The 18,134-nt window shown below is 44.2% G+C and overlaps 1 protein-coding gene across 1 annotated transcript in view; it reads right to left on the reverse strand.

Moving 5' to 3' along the window:
• Positions 1-18,134, reverse strand: part of LOC126195551 (AT-rich interactive domain-containing protein 5B-like) — a 62,395-nt gene that overhangs the window by 17,404 nt on the left and 26,857 nt on the right. The window contains exon 3 of the mRNA XM_049934174.1: positions 6,924-7,157. Coding sequence (XP_049790131.1) covers positions 6,924-7,157 — 234 coding nt within the window. The remainder of the gene's footprint in view (positions 1-6,923; positions 7,158-18,134) is intronic.

Below are 18,134 nucleotides of genomic sequence, written 5' to 3' on the forward strand. Positions count from 1 at the left end.
TCCGTCAAGATGCTCCCTGCCGCCGTTGGATAAGCAGCTGCAGCATCAAGTCATATACTCCTAGCTCACTCATTTGTTACATAGTTTAATTCTTAATTTCTTTGCGTGTTTTTGGTTCTTGCATTGTTTAATTCATAAATTTCGGGCGTATTATAGTATTTGAGAGTTGTAGCATCACGTTTTAGTACCTGAATAGTGTAAATTCGCGTAGTCGTTTGTCTTCTGTTTTTGTTTTGAACGGCCAGTGTCGGTTAGTCACAGTCAGTGTGCTCCCTGCCGCCGTTGGATAAGCGGCTGCAGCAGCAAGTCGTATACACCTAGCTCACTCATTTGTTACATAGTTTAATTCTTAATTTCTTTGCGTGTTTTTGGTACTAGCATTGTTTAATTCATAAATTTCGGGCGTATTATAGTATTTGAGAGTTGTAGCATCGCGTTTTAGTACCTGAATAGTGTAAAATCGCGCCGCCGAGCAGTGTGTCAGCAGTGCGCAAGTAGCAGCATTACTGCATTTACTAGGCAATCTTTTATTTTAATAACCGTTTAAATTTTGTGTCGATTTGTTTGCGCTCTCTGTAGATTAGTTCAGACGTTCTTTGCACAACAGATTTTAGCATGGATAGGGACTGCAACTGCTGTGTTCGGATGCAGGCTGAGTTGGCATCCCTTCGCTCCCAACCTCAGGCAGTGTTGGCTTCGGTCACACAGCTTGAGGCTGTTGCCAATGGGCATCACTGTGAGGGTCCGGATGGAGGTTTGTCGGGGACGGCCAGCTCGTCCCACGCATCCCCCGATCGGACTACGACTGTGGTTGCCCGGGATACTGCCCGCATTGAGGCTGATCCCTCACCTGTGGTGGAGTGTGAGGTCGTCTCAAGGTGTGGCAGGGGGCGAAAGACATTCCGGAGGGCTGAACGGAAGGCCTCTCCAGTTTGTCTGACGAACCGGTTTTTAGGCTCTGTCTCAGGCTGATACTGATCTTCGGTCTGACATGGCTGCTTGTCCTGTTCCAGAGGTTGCCCCTCAGTCTGCAAGATCCGGGCGGTCGCAGAGGGTGGGCTTACTGGTAGTTGGGAGCTCCAACGTCAGGCGCGTAATGGGGCCCCTTAGGGAAATGGCAGCAAGAGAGGGGAAGAAAACCAATGTGCACTCCGTGTTCATACCGGGGGGAGTCATTCCAGATGTGGAAAGGGTCCTTCCGGATGCCATGAAGGGTACAAATGGCTCAAATGGCTCTGAGCACTATGGGACTCAACTGCTGTGGTCATAAGTCGCCTAGAACTTAGAACTACTTAAACCAAACTAACCTAAGGACACCACACAACACCCAGCCATCACGAGGCAGAGAAAATCCCTGACCCCGCCGGGAATCGAACCCGGGCGTGGGAAGCGAGAACGCTACCGCACGACCACGAGATGCTGGCATGAAGGGTACAGAGTGCACCCATCTGCAGGTGGTCGCTCATGTCGGCACCAATGATGTGTGTCGCTATGGATCGGAGGAAATCCTCTCTGGCTTCCGGCGGCTATCTGATTTGGTGAAGACTACCAGTCTCGCTAGCGGGATGAAAGCAGAGCTCACCATCTGCAGCATCGTCGACAGGACTGACTGCGGACCTTTGGTACAGAGCCGAGTGGAGGGTCTGAATCAGAGACTGAGACGGTTCTGCGACCATGTGGGCTGCAGATTCCTCGACTTGCGCCATAGGGTGGTGGGGTTTTGGGTTCCGCTGGGTAGGTCAGGAGTCCACTACACCCAACAAGCGGCTACACGGGTAGCAGCGGTTGTGTGGTGTGGGCTGGGCGGTTTTTTAGGTTAGATGGCCTTGGGCAAGTACAGAAAGGGCAACAGACTCAACGGGTGCAGGGCAAAGTCAGGACATGCGGGGACCAAGCAGCAATCGGTATTGTAATTGTAAACTGTCGAAGCTGCGTTGGTAAAGTACCGGAACTTCAAGCGCTGATAGAAAGCACCGAAGCTGAAATCGTTATAGGTACAGAAAGCTGGCTGAAGCCAGAGATAAATTCTGCTGAAATTTTTACAAAGGTACAGACGGTGTTTAGGAAGGATAGATTGCATGCAACCGGTGGTGGAGTGTTCGTCGCTGTTAGTAGTAGTTTATCCTGTAGTGAAGTAGAAGTGGATAGTTCCTGTGAATTATTATGGGTGGAGGTTACACTCAACAACCGAGCTAGGTTAATAATTGGCTCCTTTTACAGACCTCCTGACTCAACAGCATTAGTGGCAGAACAACTGAGAGAAAATTTGGAATACATTTCACATAAATTTTCTCAGCGTGTAATAGTCTTAGGTGGAGATTTCAATTTACCAGATATAGACTGGGACACTCAGATGTTTAGGACGGGTCGTAGGGACAGAGCATCGAGTGACATTATGTGGTGTCACCGCCAGACACCACACTTGCTAGGTGGTAGCTTAAATCGGCCGCGGTCCATTAGTACATGTCGGACCCGCGTGTCGCCACTGTCAGGATCGCAGACCGAGCGCCACCACAAGGCAGGTCTCGAGAGACGTACTAGCACTCGCCCCAGTTGTACGACGACGTTGCTAGCGACTACACTGACGAAGCCTTTCTCTCATTTGCCGAGAGACAGTTAGAATAGCCTTCAGCTAAGTTAATGGCTACGACCTAGCAAGGCGCCATTTGTACTATTGCATGTATCTTAAGATAGTCTCACCTGTATCATCAAGAATGCTGTATACCAAAGGACGATATAAAAGTTAAGTGTTCTAGTAGATACGTTCTTTTCTTTATCACATTCATTACGAATCCTGTTCCAGACTTCGCGCCAGTCGGCGTGTGTGTACGTGTGCCCTTTCGGCTACTTCACTGTGGACTGGCTGCCTTAACAGTCCACTACACATTATACTGAGTGCACTATCCAAAAATTACCTCGAGCAATTAAACAGAGAACCGACTCGTGAAGATAACATCTTGGACCTACTGATAACAAACAGACCCGAACTTTTCGACTCTATGTGCAGAACAGGGAATCAGTGATCATAAGGCCGTTGCAGCATCCCTGTATATGGAAGTTAATAGGAATATAAAAAAAGGGAGGAAGGTTTATCTGTTTAGCAAGAGTAATAGAAGGCAGATTTCAGACTACCTAACAGATCAAAACGAAAATTTCTGTTCCGACACTGACAATGTTGAGTGTTTATGGAAAAAGTTCAAGGCAATCGTAAAATGCGATTTAGACAGGTACGTGCCGAGTAAAACTGTGAGGGACGGGAAAAACCCACCGTGGTACAACAACAAAGTTAGGAAACTACTGCGAAAGCAAAGAGAGCTTCACTCCAAGTTCAAACGCAGCCAAAACCTCTCAGACAAACAGAAGCTAAACGATGTCAAAGTTAGCGTAAGGAGGGCTATGCGTGAAGCGTTCAGTGAATTCGAAAGTAAAATTCTATGTACCGGCTTGACAGAAAATCCTAGGAAGTTCTAGTCTTACGTTAAATCAGTAAGTGGCTCGAAACAGCATATCCAGACACTCCGGGATGATGATGGCATTGAAACAGAGGATAACACGTGTAAAGCTGAAATACTAAACACCTTTTTCCAAAGCTGTTTCACAGAGGAAGACCGCACTGCAGTTCCTTCTCTAAATCCTCGCACAAACGAAAAAATGGCTGACATCGAAATAAGTGTCCAAGGAATAGAAAAGCAACTGGAATCACTCAACAGAGGAAAGTCCACTGGACCTGACGGGATACCAATTCGATTCTACATAGAGTACGCGAAAGAACTTGCCCCCCTTCTAACAGCCGTGTACCGCAAGTCTCTAGAGGAACGGAGGGTTCCAAATGATTGGAAAAGAGCACAGGTAGTCCCAGTCTTCAAGAAGGGTCGTCGAGCAGATGCGCAAAACTATAGACCTATATCTCTGACGTCGATCTGTTGTAGAATTTTAGAATATGTTTTTTGCTCGAGTATCATGTCGTTTTTGGAAACCCAGAATCTACTATGTAGGAATCAACATTCCGGAAACAGCGATCGTGTGAGACCCAACTCGCTTTATTTGTTCATGAGACCCAGAAAATGTTAGATACAGGCTCCCAGATAGATGCTATTTTTCTTGACCTCCGGAAGGCGTTCGATACAGTTCCGCACTGTCGCCTGATAAACAAAGTAAGAGCCTACGGAATATCAGACCAGCTGTGTGGCTGGATTGAAGAGTTTTTAGCAAACAGAACACAGCATGTTGTTCTCAATGGAGAGACGTCTACAGACGTTACAGTAATATCTGGCGTGCCACAGGGGATTGTTATGGGACCATTGCTTTTCATAATATATATAAATGACCTAGTAGATAGTGTCGGAAGTCCCATGCGGATTTTCGCGGATGATGCTATAGTATACAGAGAAGTTGCAGCAATAGAAAATTGCAATGAAATGCAGGAAGATCTGCAGCGGATAGGCACTTGGTGCAGGGAGTGGCAACTGACCCTTAACATAGACAAATGTAATGTATTGCGAATAGATAGAAAGAAGGATCCTTTATTGTATGATTACATGATTGCGGAACAAATGCTGGTAGCAGTTACTTCTGTAAAATATCTGGGAGTGGCGTGCGGAACGATTTGAAGTGGAATGATCATATAAAAGTAATTGTTGGTAAGGCAGGTACCAGTCTGAGATTCATTGGGAGAGTCCTTAGAAAATGTAGTCCATCAACAAAGGAGGTGGCTTACAAAACACTCGTTCGACCGATACTTGAGTATTGCTCATCAGTGTGGGATCCGTACCAGATCGGGTTGACGGAGGAGATAGAGAAGATCCAAAGAAGAGCGGCGCGTTTCGTCACAGGGTTATTTGGTAACCGTGATAGCGTTACGGAGATGTTTAGCAAACTCAAGTGGCAGACTCTGCAAGAGAGGCGCTCTGCATCGTGGTGTAGCTTGCTCGCCAGGTTTCGAGAGGGTGCGTTTCTGGGTGAGGTATCGAATATATTGCTTCCCTCTACTTATACCTCCCGAGGAGATCACGAATATAAAATTAGATAGATTAGAGCGCGCACGGAGGCATTCAGACAGTCGTTCTTCCCGCGAACCATGCGCGACTGGAACAGGAAAGGGAGGTAATGACAGTGGCACGTAAAGTGCCCTCCGCCACACACCGTTGGGTGGCTTGCGGAGTATAAATGTAGATGTAGACAATGTATAGCATATGTCTGCCCAAAAGTTCATTTGATTACCGGTATTGTGCAAAAACTGGGAATAAATTGATAAAGTGCTTTTTGAGACTGGTGGCGATAACGCTTCACCCTCTATATATTAAATATATTTGCATACATTATGTATATTACAAAAATATATCGCCTAACTGCCAACATTCGTTAGAGTGGGGTGTAAAAATTTGTAGTTGACCGATCAACTACAAATTGACCGATCAACTACAAATTTTTACACCCCACATATATATAGAGAGAGAAACCTGTATTAACGTGCCACAGCAATGCCTCGGCGACGTGGATACCATCGTCGCTGGCGGCGCAGCGTTCCTGTCTATCGTGCTTTGAAGGCGATAGACATTGATCTTGCTGGACAGTTCAATAAACAACAATTAATTGGAGGTCCAAATGTATTTCGAGGACTCCGCTTGAACTTTACATGTGATGTACAAGCCGTGTTTGGAGGTAGTACATGGCTTACACTTGCTGTAGTATGGGGCAATCATTGTGATTATAGTGGCCTTGAAGCTTTCCCAGATGCAAATATTCTTACATGGAAGACATGGAGTATAGCAGAGACAACAGGACTTTCGGCTAAACAGCCGTATGGTACACTTGTTCCAAGTATGCCATTTGTATTGAGTACTAGAAGGAAGAAGAAATTGAATGCAGATGAATATCTGTTTATCTGGGCTAAAGTTGGTAATGGAAATTGTAAAATAAAGATTAATGGTGACTGTATGTTATATTACAGACAATAAAGTTTGTCCTACCCGAGAACCATCCTTATCTATCCCGTGAGATTTTTTTTTTTAATTAAAAAGAAGGGAACATTCCACGTGGGAAAAATATATCTAAAAACACAGATGATGTGACTTACCGAACGAAAGTGCTGGTAAGTCAATAGACACACAAACAAACACAAACATACACAGGAAATTCAAGCTTTCGCAATAAACTGTTGCCTCATCAGGAAAGAGGGAAGGAGAGGGAAAGACGCAAGGATGTGGGTTTTAAGGGAGAGGGTAAGGAGTCATTCCAATCCCGGGAGTGGAAAGACTTACCTTAGGGGGAAAAAATAACAGGTATACAATCGCACACACGCACACACACACACACACACACACACACACACACACACACACACACACACACATCCATCCGCACATACACAGACACAAGCAGACATTTGTAAAGGCCAAGAGTTTGGGCAGAGATGTCAGTCGAGGCGGAAGTACAGAGGCAAAGATGTTGAAAGACAGGTGAGGTATGAGCGGCGGCAACTTTAAATTAGAGGAGATTGAGACCTGGCGGATAACGAGAAGAGAGGATATACTGAAGGGCAAGTTCCCATCTCCGGAGTTCTGACAGGTTGGTGTTAGTGGGAAGTATCCAGATAACCCGGACGGTGTGACACTGTGCCAAGATGTGCTGGCCGTGCACCAAGGCATGTTTAGCCACAGGGTGATCATCATTACCAACAAACACTGTCTGCCTGTGTCCATTCATGCGGATGGACAGTTTGTTGCTGGTCATTCCCACATAGAAAGCTTCACAGTGTAGGCAGGTCAGTTGGTAAATCACGTGTCCAAGCTACACCAGTGAACTGTGAATTCAGTAATGAAAACGACAGCCGTCTACAGAGATGAGGTGTTGTCACAGAGACGTGTACAAAGTCGCGTTGCGATAGACGACCACTTCTACGGAGGGTGGGATGGCGTACTTACCCAGATGGTTGCAGAGCAGCTCGTGGCCCTCGAGGTCCGGGTAGTCGAAGGTGTCCTTGCAGAAGAGGACGCGCGTGTTGCGGCGCGGCACGGCGAAGCCGCCCAGGGCGACGACGAGCGCGTTGTGCAGCCACTGGCTGGCCACGCCCTCCAGCCGCTTCAAGATGCCGCGGTAGCGGCAGTAGCGCGGGAAGCTCAGCACCACCACGGCGCACTCCTCCTCGTCCGGCGAGCCTACGCACACACGCAAACACTGCAAACTACTCTGCACCACAAGCACCGTCCAAATCAGCACAAACGTCAAGAGAGGCAAGACGGCTTTGGATGTTGGACTGGAGAGCTACACTATCTTCAACTGGATACTAGAGGTTGCCATTGATCATCATATCAGCACTGCCTAACCACAAAATAAAAGTATCCGCCCGAAATAACATCATCAGAAAGCTCACGAGCAGTGGATGGGCAGCCCCCGACAGTCCTCAGAACATCGGCACTTGCATTATGTTACTCTGCCTCTGAATACGCCTGCCTTGTTTGGTGCAGTTCTGTTCATGCCAGGCCTGTTGACGTTGTCCTCAATGAGACACGTAGAATAACATCAGGACGCTTGAGGACAACGTGCAGCGCCGTTTCTACCATTAGGCGACACCAGGCGGTCGCCTGAGTGGCAAAATTTTTAGGGCGCCAAAGGATGCAAAAAAATGAATTTCAAATCAAACAGAGAACAAATTGAGCAAATAGGAGAAAAAATGAAAAAGAAGAAAAATTAAAACACCGAATTGTTTTCAAAAACATACTAACTTAAGTCTCAACTTACTTTGATGAAAGTAAACACGTTGCCTCTACCTAGCTCAAAATTAAAGCAGCCGCTGCTGAGCACAAAAAGGAAACAAACACGGGCTCGATTCATCTACGTCGAGAGCTCGAGCGGGGCTCGTGCGCTGGCTTGCAATCATGTAAAAAGCTTGATACCATACCATCCTCGGTCACTCTTTTTGGTTTTGTCTCTGCACATCATTTGTTATGCATCAGTTGAATTGAGAAAATGAGGAAGTTTAGTCACCTTAGATTAATCATTAAAAGTATAACAGGAGATTTGCATTGTAGTGCCGTTGTGTATTGGTGGTGGTGGAAGGGAGGCGGGTGGGCCATGGGGGAGACCGTTGGTAATAAAAAAAGAGGGAGCGTCATTTTTCAGTTCAAGCCTATGGCGGCGAAGCACCCAGCAACGGTCTTGGCAACGTGTACCTACAAATTCTACAGCCTGGCGGGGATAACACCACCAGACATAAGACGTAAAACTGCCGCGAAGACGCAAAGTCGAACTAAACGCTGCGATAAAACATCACCGTCACTGGCACGATAACACTTGCGGACAACCAGAAATGCAGATTTGGCATCATAGGTCCCACCTTCGGAGGCCCTATCCCCAGGCGAAAATCTGCAATGGAAAACGTGGAAGTCCCTATACAGACTAAGAAGTTGGGTAGATAGAACGAAGGATAATATGGCCAAATGGAACTATCTTCGCGACCCATGAACTTGGTATGTGAATATGACGCAAAAAGAGCACCAAGGACCTGTACTATTGTCCTCAGTGCCCATGTTTGCTGCATGCTGGAGGACCTATTGCGGGCCAGGGAGAATGCTGTCGAGGTTGCCAGTTCTTGGGCTGATTACATTTAGTGTTCGTAACCTGTTTATATGTAAACTTTTTTTTTATGCGGGCCGCCACGAATTCCTCTCCTGTGCTAACCTCTTCATCTCAGAGTAGCAGTTGCAACCTGTCCTCAAATATTTGCTGGATGTATTCCAGTCTGTCTTCCTCTACAGTTTTTGCCCTCTACACCTCCCTCTAGCACCAGAATTCCTTAACTTCACCTACTTCGTGACCATCGATCCTGGTGTTAAGTTTCTCGCTGTTCTCATTTCTACTACTTCGCATTGCCTTCGTCTTTCTTCGATTTACTCTCAATCCATACTCTGTACTCATCAGACAGTTCAGTTCATTCCGTTCAGTACTTCATGTAATTCTTCTTCACTTTCACTCAAGATAGCAATGTCATCATCGAATCGTTTCATTGATATCCTTTCACCTTCAATTTTAATTCCACTCCTGAACCTTTCTTTTATTTCCATCATTGCTTCCTCAATGTACAGATTGAAAAGCAGGAGCGAAAGGCTACGTCACTGTCTTACACCCTTATTAATACGAACACTTCATTCTTGGTCGTCTACTTTTTCAGAATTTCGAATATCTTCCACTATTTTACACTGTCGAACGCTTTTTCCAGGTCGACAAATCCGACGAACGCGTCTTGTTTTTCTTGAGTCTTGCTTCCATTATTAACCGCAACATCAGAATTGCCTCTCTCGTGCCTTTGCCTTTCCTAAAGCCAAACTGCGCATCCTCAATTTTCTTTTCCATTCTTCTGTGTATTATTCTTGTAAGCAACTTGGATGCATGATTTGTTAAGCTGATTGAGCGATAATTCTCGCACTTGTCAGCTCTTGCCGTCTTCGGAATTGTGTAAATGATGCTTTTCCGAAAGTCGGATGGTATGTCGACAGACTCATACATTCTACACACCAACGTGAATAGTCGTTTTGTTGCCACTTCCCCGAATGATTTTAGAAATTCTGATGGAATGTTATCCATCCCTTCTGCCTTATTTGATCTTAAGTCCTACAAAGCTCTCTTAAATTCTGATTCTAATACTGGATCTCATATCTCTTCTAAATCGACTCCTGTTTCTTCTTCTATCACATCAGCCACATCTTCCCCCTCATAGAGGCTTTCAATGTATTCTTTCCACCTATCCGCTCTCTCCTCTCAGTTTAACAGTGGAATACCCACTGCACTCTAAATGTCATCACCCTTGCTTTTAATGTCACCAAACGTCGTTTTGACTTTCCTGTATGCTGAGTCTGTCCTTCCGACAATCTTTTCTTTTTCGATGTCTTCACATTTTTCCTGCAGCCATTTCGTGGTTCAAATGGCTCTGAGCACTATGGGACTTAACTTGTAAGGTCATCAGTCCCCTAGAACTTAGAACTACTTAAACCTAACTAACCTAAGGAGATCACACACATCCATGCCAGAGGCAGGATTCGAACCTGCGACCGTAGTGGTCGCGCGGTTCCAGACTGTAGCGCCTAGAACCGCTCGGCCACCCCTGCCGGCTGCAGCCATTTCGTCTTAACTTCCCAGCACTTCTTATTTATTTCATTCCTCAGCGACTTTTATTTCTCTATTCCTGAGTTTCCCGGAACATTTTTGTACTTCCTCCTTTCATCGATCAATTGAAGTATTTCTTCTGTTAACCATGGTTTCTTCGCAGTTGCCTTCTTTGTACCTATGTTTTCCTTCCCAACGTCTGTGATGACCTTTTTTAGAGTTGTCCACTCCTCTTAAACTGTACTGCCGACTGAGCTACTCCTTACTGCTGTATCTATAGCCTTAAGAGACTTCAACCGCATCGCGTCATTCCTTAGTACTTCCGCTTCCCACTTCTTTGCGTATTGATTCTTCCTGACTAATGTCTTAAACTTCAGCCTACTCTTCATCATTACTATATTGTGATCTGCTCCTGGGTACACCTTCCAATCGAGTGTTTGATTTCGGAATCTCTGTCTGACCATAATGTAATCTAACTTTCCAGGTATACCTCCTCCTCTTGTGATTCTTGAACAGGGTATTCGCTATTACTGGCTGAAAGATGCTACAGAACCCAATTAGTCTTTCTCTTCTCTCATTCCTTGTCCCAAGCCCATATTCTCCTGTAACCTTTTCTTCTAGTCCTTCCCCTAGAACTGCATTCCTCACAGTGACAGACTCTCTGCCCTACCTTCCTATTCATAACGAATCCTACTCCCGTAATACCATTTGCTGCTGCTGTTGATGTTACCCTATACTCGTCTGACCAGAAATCCTTGTCTTCTTTCCACTTCACTTCACTGACCCCTACTATATCTAGATTGAGCCTTTTCATTTCCCTTTTCATATTTTCTAGTGTCCCTACCGCGTTCAAGCTTCTGACATTCCACGCCTCGACTCGTAGAACGTTATCCTTCCATTGATGCCGGCCGAAGTGGCCGTGCGGTTAAAGGCGCTGCAGTCTGGAACCGCAGGACCGCTGCGGTCGCAGGTTCGAATCCTGCCTCGGGCATGGATGTTTGTGATGTCCTTAGGTTAGTTAGGTTTAACTAGTTCCAAGTTCTAGGGGACTAATGACCTCAGAAGTTGAGTCCCATAGTGCTCAGAGCCATTTGAACCATTTGAACCTTCCATTGATTATTCAATCTTTTCCTTATGGTAACCTCCCCCTTGGCAGTCTCCGCCCGGAAATCCGAATGGGGGACTATTTCAGAATCTTTTGCCAACGGAGAGATCATCATGACACTTTTTCAATTACACACCACATGTCCTGTGGATATACGTTACGAGTCTTTAAAGCAGAGGTTTCCATTGCCTTCTGCAACCTCATGCAGTTGATCATTGCTGATTCTTCCGCCTTTAGGGGCAGTTTCCCATCCCTAAAACAAGAGAGTGCCCTGAACCTCTGTCCGGTCCTCCGCCCTCTTTGACAAGGCAGTTGGCAGAATTCTTAGGCCGCCAGTGCTGGCTATTAATCAAAATTTAAGCAGCGGCGGGATTCGAACCCGGGACCGAAGACGTTTTGATTTTGAATTAAAGACGCTATCCCTAGACGACGGGTGCAATAATAAACTATTATTATACGTCTGTAATTGCCTCGCATTGTATCTCTATCTCCTTCGTATGTATTAATTTTATATATTTAGTCTCTTTTTTCTCTTTTTATCTATTCTGCATCAACGCTTTTGACACGAATAAATAAATAAACCACCGTAACAACAAAACAGGAACACAGTTCAAAGTCAAAATAGTAAACGCCACTGAAAACCACGACACTCAAATCTGCACGACAACAAACGAAATTTACTGGTATGAATTAACGCTAGCCAATCCAGGCACTTTTGTCCAGCGTCACCTCAGCTAGCTACTGCCTCTACGCTACGTTCTGAGGTGTGTCTGTTTACGGTATAACTCCATGCTCACTAATTCGCAACACTAGCAGAGGAGAACACAAAAATACCTAAGCATAATTTCACAACGCACTTCGGATTCTCTCTGTCTTGTGTGCTGCAGAGGATCAACGACTCTCAACTTCAGAAACACACAACGATATGGCCACCTCCACCTCAGAGGGCACGGGACTCCCTACACCACGCGAGGGCCGCCGGGTGCCTCCCCGGTTTCGCAAGCTACAGACTGCGCCACGAAATTATTTAACACGTGGACTTTCGAGCCAATCCGAAATCTGGAGCAGAGTGTAGGGACTCTCAACGGTAACTTCCTGCTCCTGTTTACAGCGATTCTGTAATGTGCTGCCTCTTGACGTGTCTATGTGAGGATTAGAGAAAGCAGAGACTAGCCTCTTTAGCCAAACAAAAAACCCCTTCCTTCAGGAAGCGGAAACCGGTTGAGGCGAGTAGAGTAGAACGCCTGGAAGAGAAATGACTCAGCCACATAGTTTTAATGTGTCTGGAGGCTTCAAAACGATACACACACCACAACTGAGTGGATAGTTCATTCCGTCCGTTTCCCGTATCGTTTCCCACAGGAATTTCTGCATCGCTGTTGTGCTGACTAAGCGAAGCAACGATGCATCACGCAGTCCTGTTTTGAATCTTTTCCACTTCTTTCGAAATCACAACTTCGTTAAGTGTCCCGGGCAGTGACAGCTCATTCAAAATTTTACTACAGCATAAAAATGTGGTGGCCTATAGCATTTTGACTTACAACAGTAATCATCATAAGGAAAACTGTTTAAATATATTTAAATTTTGTAATTAATCGTTAAATATCGCCACGAATAAAATAAAATGAAAAAAGGAAATGGTGGCGGCAGTGGGAATCTAACCCGACTGGACAAATTGCCACTCCATGCGCTTAACCAGTTTTTTTTTTTTTTTCCATGTTGTTCGTTTTGGTTCGTTGTATCTGCTCGGGGCGGTCGTCGAAAGACAGCCGTTTCAGTTCGTTGTTGATCCATCAACTGTTTTTTTTTTTTTTTTTAATTACAGGGGGCAGCTGAGTTACCGTGCCGGCAATCAGTAGACTACAAACCTGATACGTATCTCGCTGCTCGTAAATCCATCCTACTTTGCGCTTTTTTTTTAAAAAAAATGTACTTAAATGCCTTGGCGTGTTTACGCATCCTGTTCCGCTGAACCTCACTGCTGGCGGACGAGTTATTTCAATGACTCCGTGGATAAAACCGGTTCGAGTATTTATTACAAAATATACGAATATATCACGAACAGTTTAAATGCGTTTTTATCTCCATAAACTCTTTAAAATTTCATGCTAAGTTTCACTTATTTTGATGTAGCACGGTAACTATTATGAATAACGAAAATAAATTCAGTTCTTTATTGACCGAAGATGTCAAACTGTAAGATGTGCAACAATCAAATTTTTTCCACTGAAAAGTTTTCTTAAAATCGGATGATAAGTATTTCAAAGCGACCGGAACGCCAACTCTCAGCACAGGTATACTCTGTGTTCATCGTAAGAAAAAACCTGATGCAAACATTACACCATGTATTCTTCCCCCTGTGCTTGAATCTCATCGGATTTCGTTTCGCGTGGAGCGGAAGCCAAGTTGTGACCAGTGGAGTCAAGTACGATCATAAGGATACGTTTCATGCTGTGTTACTCGCACATACACTGAGCGATAAGGTGCGGTGGCCGTGCGGTTAAAGGCGCTGCAGTCTGGAACCGCAAGACCGCTACGGTCGCAGGTTCGAATCCTGCCTCGGGCATGGATGTTTGTGATGTCCTTAGGTTAGTTAGATTTAACTAGTTCTAAGTTCTAGGGGACTAATGACCTCAGCAGTTGAGTCCCATAGTGCTCAGAGCCATTTGAGCTACACTCCATACAAATACTTTCAGAAACGACTTCGGGACACTTAAATCTATACTCGATGTTAACAAATTTCTCTTCTTCAGAAACGATTTCCTTGCCATTGCCAGTCTACATTTTATATCCTCTCTACTTCGACCATCATCAGTTATTTTACTCCCTAAATAGCAAAACTCCTTTACTACTTTAAGTGTCTCATTTCCTAATCTAATTTCCTCAGCATCACCCGACTTAATTCGACTACATTCCATTATCCTCGTTTTGCTTTTGTTGATGTTCATCTTATATCCTCCTTTCAAGACACTGTCCATTCCATTCAACTGCTCTTCCAAGTCCTTTGCTGTCTCTGACAGAATTACAATGTCATCGGCGAACCTCAAAGTTTTTATTTCTTCTCCATGGATTTTAATTCCTACTCCGAATTTTTCTTTTGTTTCCTTTACTGCCTGCTCAATATACAGATTGAATAACGTCGGGGAAAGGCTACAACCCTGTCTCACTCCCTTCCCAACTGCTGCTTCCTTTTCATGTCCCTCGACTCTTATAACTGCCATCTGGCTTCTGTACAAATTGTAAATAGCCTTTCGCTCCCTGTATTTTACCCCTGCCACCTTTAGAATTTGAAAGAGAGTATTCAAATCAACATTGTCAAAATCTTTCTTTAAGTCTACAAATGCTAGAAACGTAGGCTTGCCTTTCCTTAATCTTTCTTCTAAGATAAGTCGTAAGGTCATTATTGCCTCACGTGTTCCAATATTTCTACGGAATCCAAACTGATCTTCCCCAAGGTTGGTTTCTACTAGTTTTTCCATTCGTCTATAAAGAATTCGCGTTAGTATTTTGCAGCTGTTGCTTATTAAACTGATTGTTCGGTAACTTTCACATCTGTCAACACCTGCTTTCTTTGGGATTGGAATTATTATATTCTTCTTGAAGTCTGAGGGTATTTCGCCTGTCTCATACATCTTGCTCACCAGATGGTAGAAATTACAAACAAGAGTGATGGAAATTCCTAACTTAAACACGGGGTAATTTTTCTGAGCGAGCTATGACAGATGCAAAAGCATACTGCTGAGATTTCAGCGTACTATTGAATATAGAAGCCACTGAAGATATTAATCACAGTAAGTCGTCTGGTAATATCTAAGCTCCTTCCTTACCCGAATCCGAGAAATACTTTTCAGTACTAGACCCGTCATCTGCTTCGTTGATAACGAGTCGATCAACAAAAGAATCCATGAAGCCACCCAGGCGTCGTATTTTCCCCTCCTCTTTTCTGACGTACCGTTCTAGTATATCGCGCCAACGTTCGGCAGTGACACGTGAAAGAGCTGCGTGCGTTAGTTCCAGTACGTCTGTCAGCCTAACAGTCTTGTTATTTCTCGGGCCAAACCCCATAACTTGGCTCCAGATCAATTCTGTAGGGTTCATATTGTAATGGTACAGTGGTAAATGTAAAAATGCAGCATTTGTATGGAGTGCTCGACGCTGTGAAAATGATTGTTATTTATGCTTCTACTACTCATATCTACATCTGTGGTATAAAACAATGGACATGGTCCAAATAAATAGTATTTAGTTTTTCAGTTTTGCCTTAAAAATTAAATTGTTACGTTTTCTTAATTTAAGGAACCTTTATTAAAAGTCTTTCATAAAATATCGACAACTGAGAATTTATCTTTGAAATGAAAACAGGAATTTCGTGTGCAATATGTAATTAAGAACAAGAAGACTTGCGTATTCATAAAAAAATGATGATGAATTTTACAATTACAAGATGTAGATAATGAAAAAACCCAAAATCATCCAGAGATTAAAAAGTAGGAGACTGCAAGGGCTGGACATGTGCTACAATGGAAAACAACAGAATCACCAAAAAAAGAATTTGAAGGAACTCTCCAGGCAACAAGACCATTGGGCCGACCTCGTACAAGGTGGAAAGATGACACAGATAAGGACATCGCAGCGTAAGGAATTTCCGCAGGGTGGCGAGAGACTGCGAAAGATAGAGGGCGGTGGAAGCAAACAGTTGATGCAGCGCGTGGTGTACAGGGCCTGTGATCGCTGAGGAGAAGAGAAAAAGAAACTGAACGAGAAAATAAATTAACTCATGCGAGACGAACCAGCGACACATTTACTGCAGCAAATTCACAAGCTAATACGCTACCGATTCCGCTATACACGAATGTGCGCTAGTGCTACAACTGTACCTAACAGTCTCAAAGCTGATTATCTCTGTAAATTTATGGTAAGCATTAAGAACAACCTATTTCTCGGCACTTTTTAACCGTGTTCCACTACGGAACAGGCAGCAGCCTCAGCCATTTTCATACTGCGTATTAACAGCGCTACAATCAGAGAACAACATTGCAGAGGCTGTGACTATACACGATTTTCGAAATATAAACTACGTAACTGAAGCGTGATTAAGAAAAACTTTTTTGGCTGCTAATACATTTGAACATCTTAAAGTTTCATTTAACGTAACTTAGCGAAAATACATCTAATACGTAAGTAAGACCTACTTCCAAAAGCGCAACAACACCAATGTACGTGTGCTACGGCTTCTGACCAACCATCGCGTTTGTGTTTGTTTACATCAGGTTTATTCGTATGATAAACGCAGTATAGCAGCGTAACGCAAGTAGCACAGTGACAACAAAGCCGATCTCAGCACAGAATATAGACAGCAGATCTGTATTATACGCCAACTATTACTTGGCAACACGGAAGGGCGGCAATGGGGGGGGGGGGGGGGGGGGGGGAACAAGCTCCGCCTCCATGTACAGCAAACGCGCAGTGCAGGCAACACAAACGTGTTTCTTAAACGTCCACAAAAGCAGCTATGTGTAGGACAGAGTTAATCGTCAGTTAAATACTTCGTGCTATCGAAATTGGCATCACTGTTTGTACTGACATATTAAATAAAGACACTACGTCCTACGTTATAAGTTACCGTATCGAAATAAATGCGGAATTAGAGGTAGGTAAAAGAATAATTTACGACACTAGGAATGGAAAATAACTTCCTGTTTATTTTTTAAATTTACTGGATACCACACATTTCAGCAAAGCTATAACAACATTCAACTCAAATGTATAATAAAACAACAATGAAACAGGCCAATTTTGCTGAAGCTTCTGATAATTCAAATGCGCTAACAGTTTCACGTTGTAATAGCTTTCTCTGACTCGTCACTGGTATCTTAAGTGCCGACGTCGACAATGAGGTTGTCAACGGCTATTTTCATCTCACCGTCATGCCTCCAGTTCTGCTGCTCAAGCTGTTATACCGTTTTTCAGTAACCTTTCCAGTCTTCCTCAGTAACAGCCTGAAAACAAGCGCTTGCAGGAGTCAACAGATTTTCAGATGACATGTCACCTGTAATGTTGCGCTCCCGAAATAGTCTTTTTATTGTTGCCCACGCTAGCTCAATGGCATTCAAACCGCAACTGCATGGCGGCAAGCGAATTACTTTGTGCCCTTTCTTGTTGCCAGTATGTCAGCTGCATACGACTTCGATGCCGCCCTATTCTCCCAAAGCCGGGGGTACAGAGCCTCCTTTGTCATACTCTCATCACATTGGATTTTTCTGTTCTGCAGCCACTGTATCGTAGATGCTTTCCTATCGTATTTGGTGGGCGGTTTGTTGGGTTCTCTGCTGTGATAAGGTGCACTGACCATGATTATTACGGAGTGTACGAAGATTTGGGAGTATAAGTTCTTCGAAGAATTTTTCGAAATTAGCAGAATTCTTCTGCCCGTGGTAATCTTCCTGGGTTGATTTGGCCCAGAACTTTAGCTCTCCTTGCCTAACGAATCCGTTTTTAGAACCCACACTTGCAACTATTAATCTTCTTGAGACGCTTCCCCACTCAGTAACACTCAACATTATTTTTTTTTTTTTTTTTTTTTTTTTGCCAGCATTTGCCGCACGTTAGGTTACTGTCCATCCAGGATTCGTCCAAATAAATAATTTCTGTGTCAGCCTCCCTGATCTTTTTAAACTCGACGAGGAACCGGGATGGCCAATGCACAATGTCGCCAAGTTCCAATAATAAAGTCCTCTTGTTGAAAACACACGAAACCAACGGGCTTTAACACTTTTCTGAGAGAGGTGGTACTCAATCTCCAACCAATCTTCTGTTCAAGAACTGGCAGAAGTTTTCGCACAGTAGGCAAAACTTTTTTCACAGTGTAAAACTCTTCCTGATGATTCGTTTGTTGAAGTTATCAACAGTTGCTTCAATTTCCCCGCTT

Source organism: Schistocerca nitens, chromosome 7 (genome assembly GCF_023898315.1).
Source record: "Schistocerca nitens isolate TAMUIC-IGC-003100 chromosome 7, iqSchNite1.1, whole genome shotgun sequence".
In the NCBI taxonomy this organism is placed as follows: Eukaryota; Metazoa; Arthropoda; class Insecta; order Orthoptera; family Acrididae; genus Schistocerca; species Schistocerca nitens.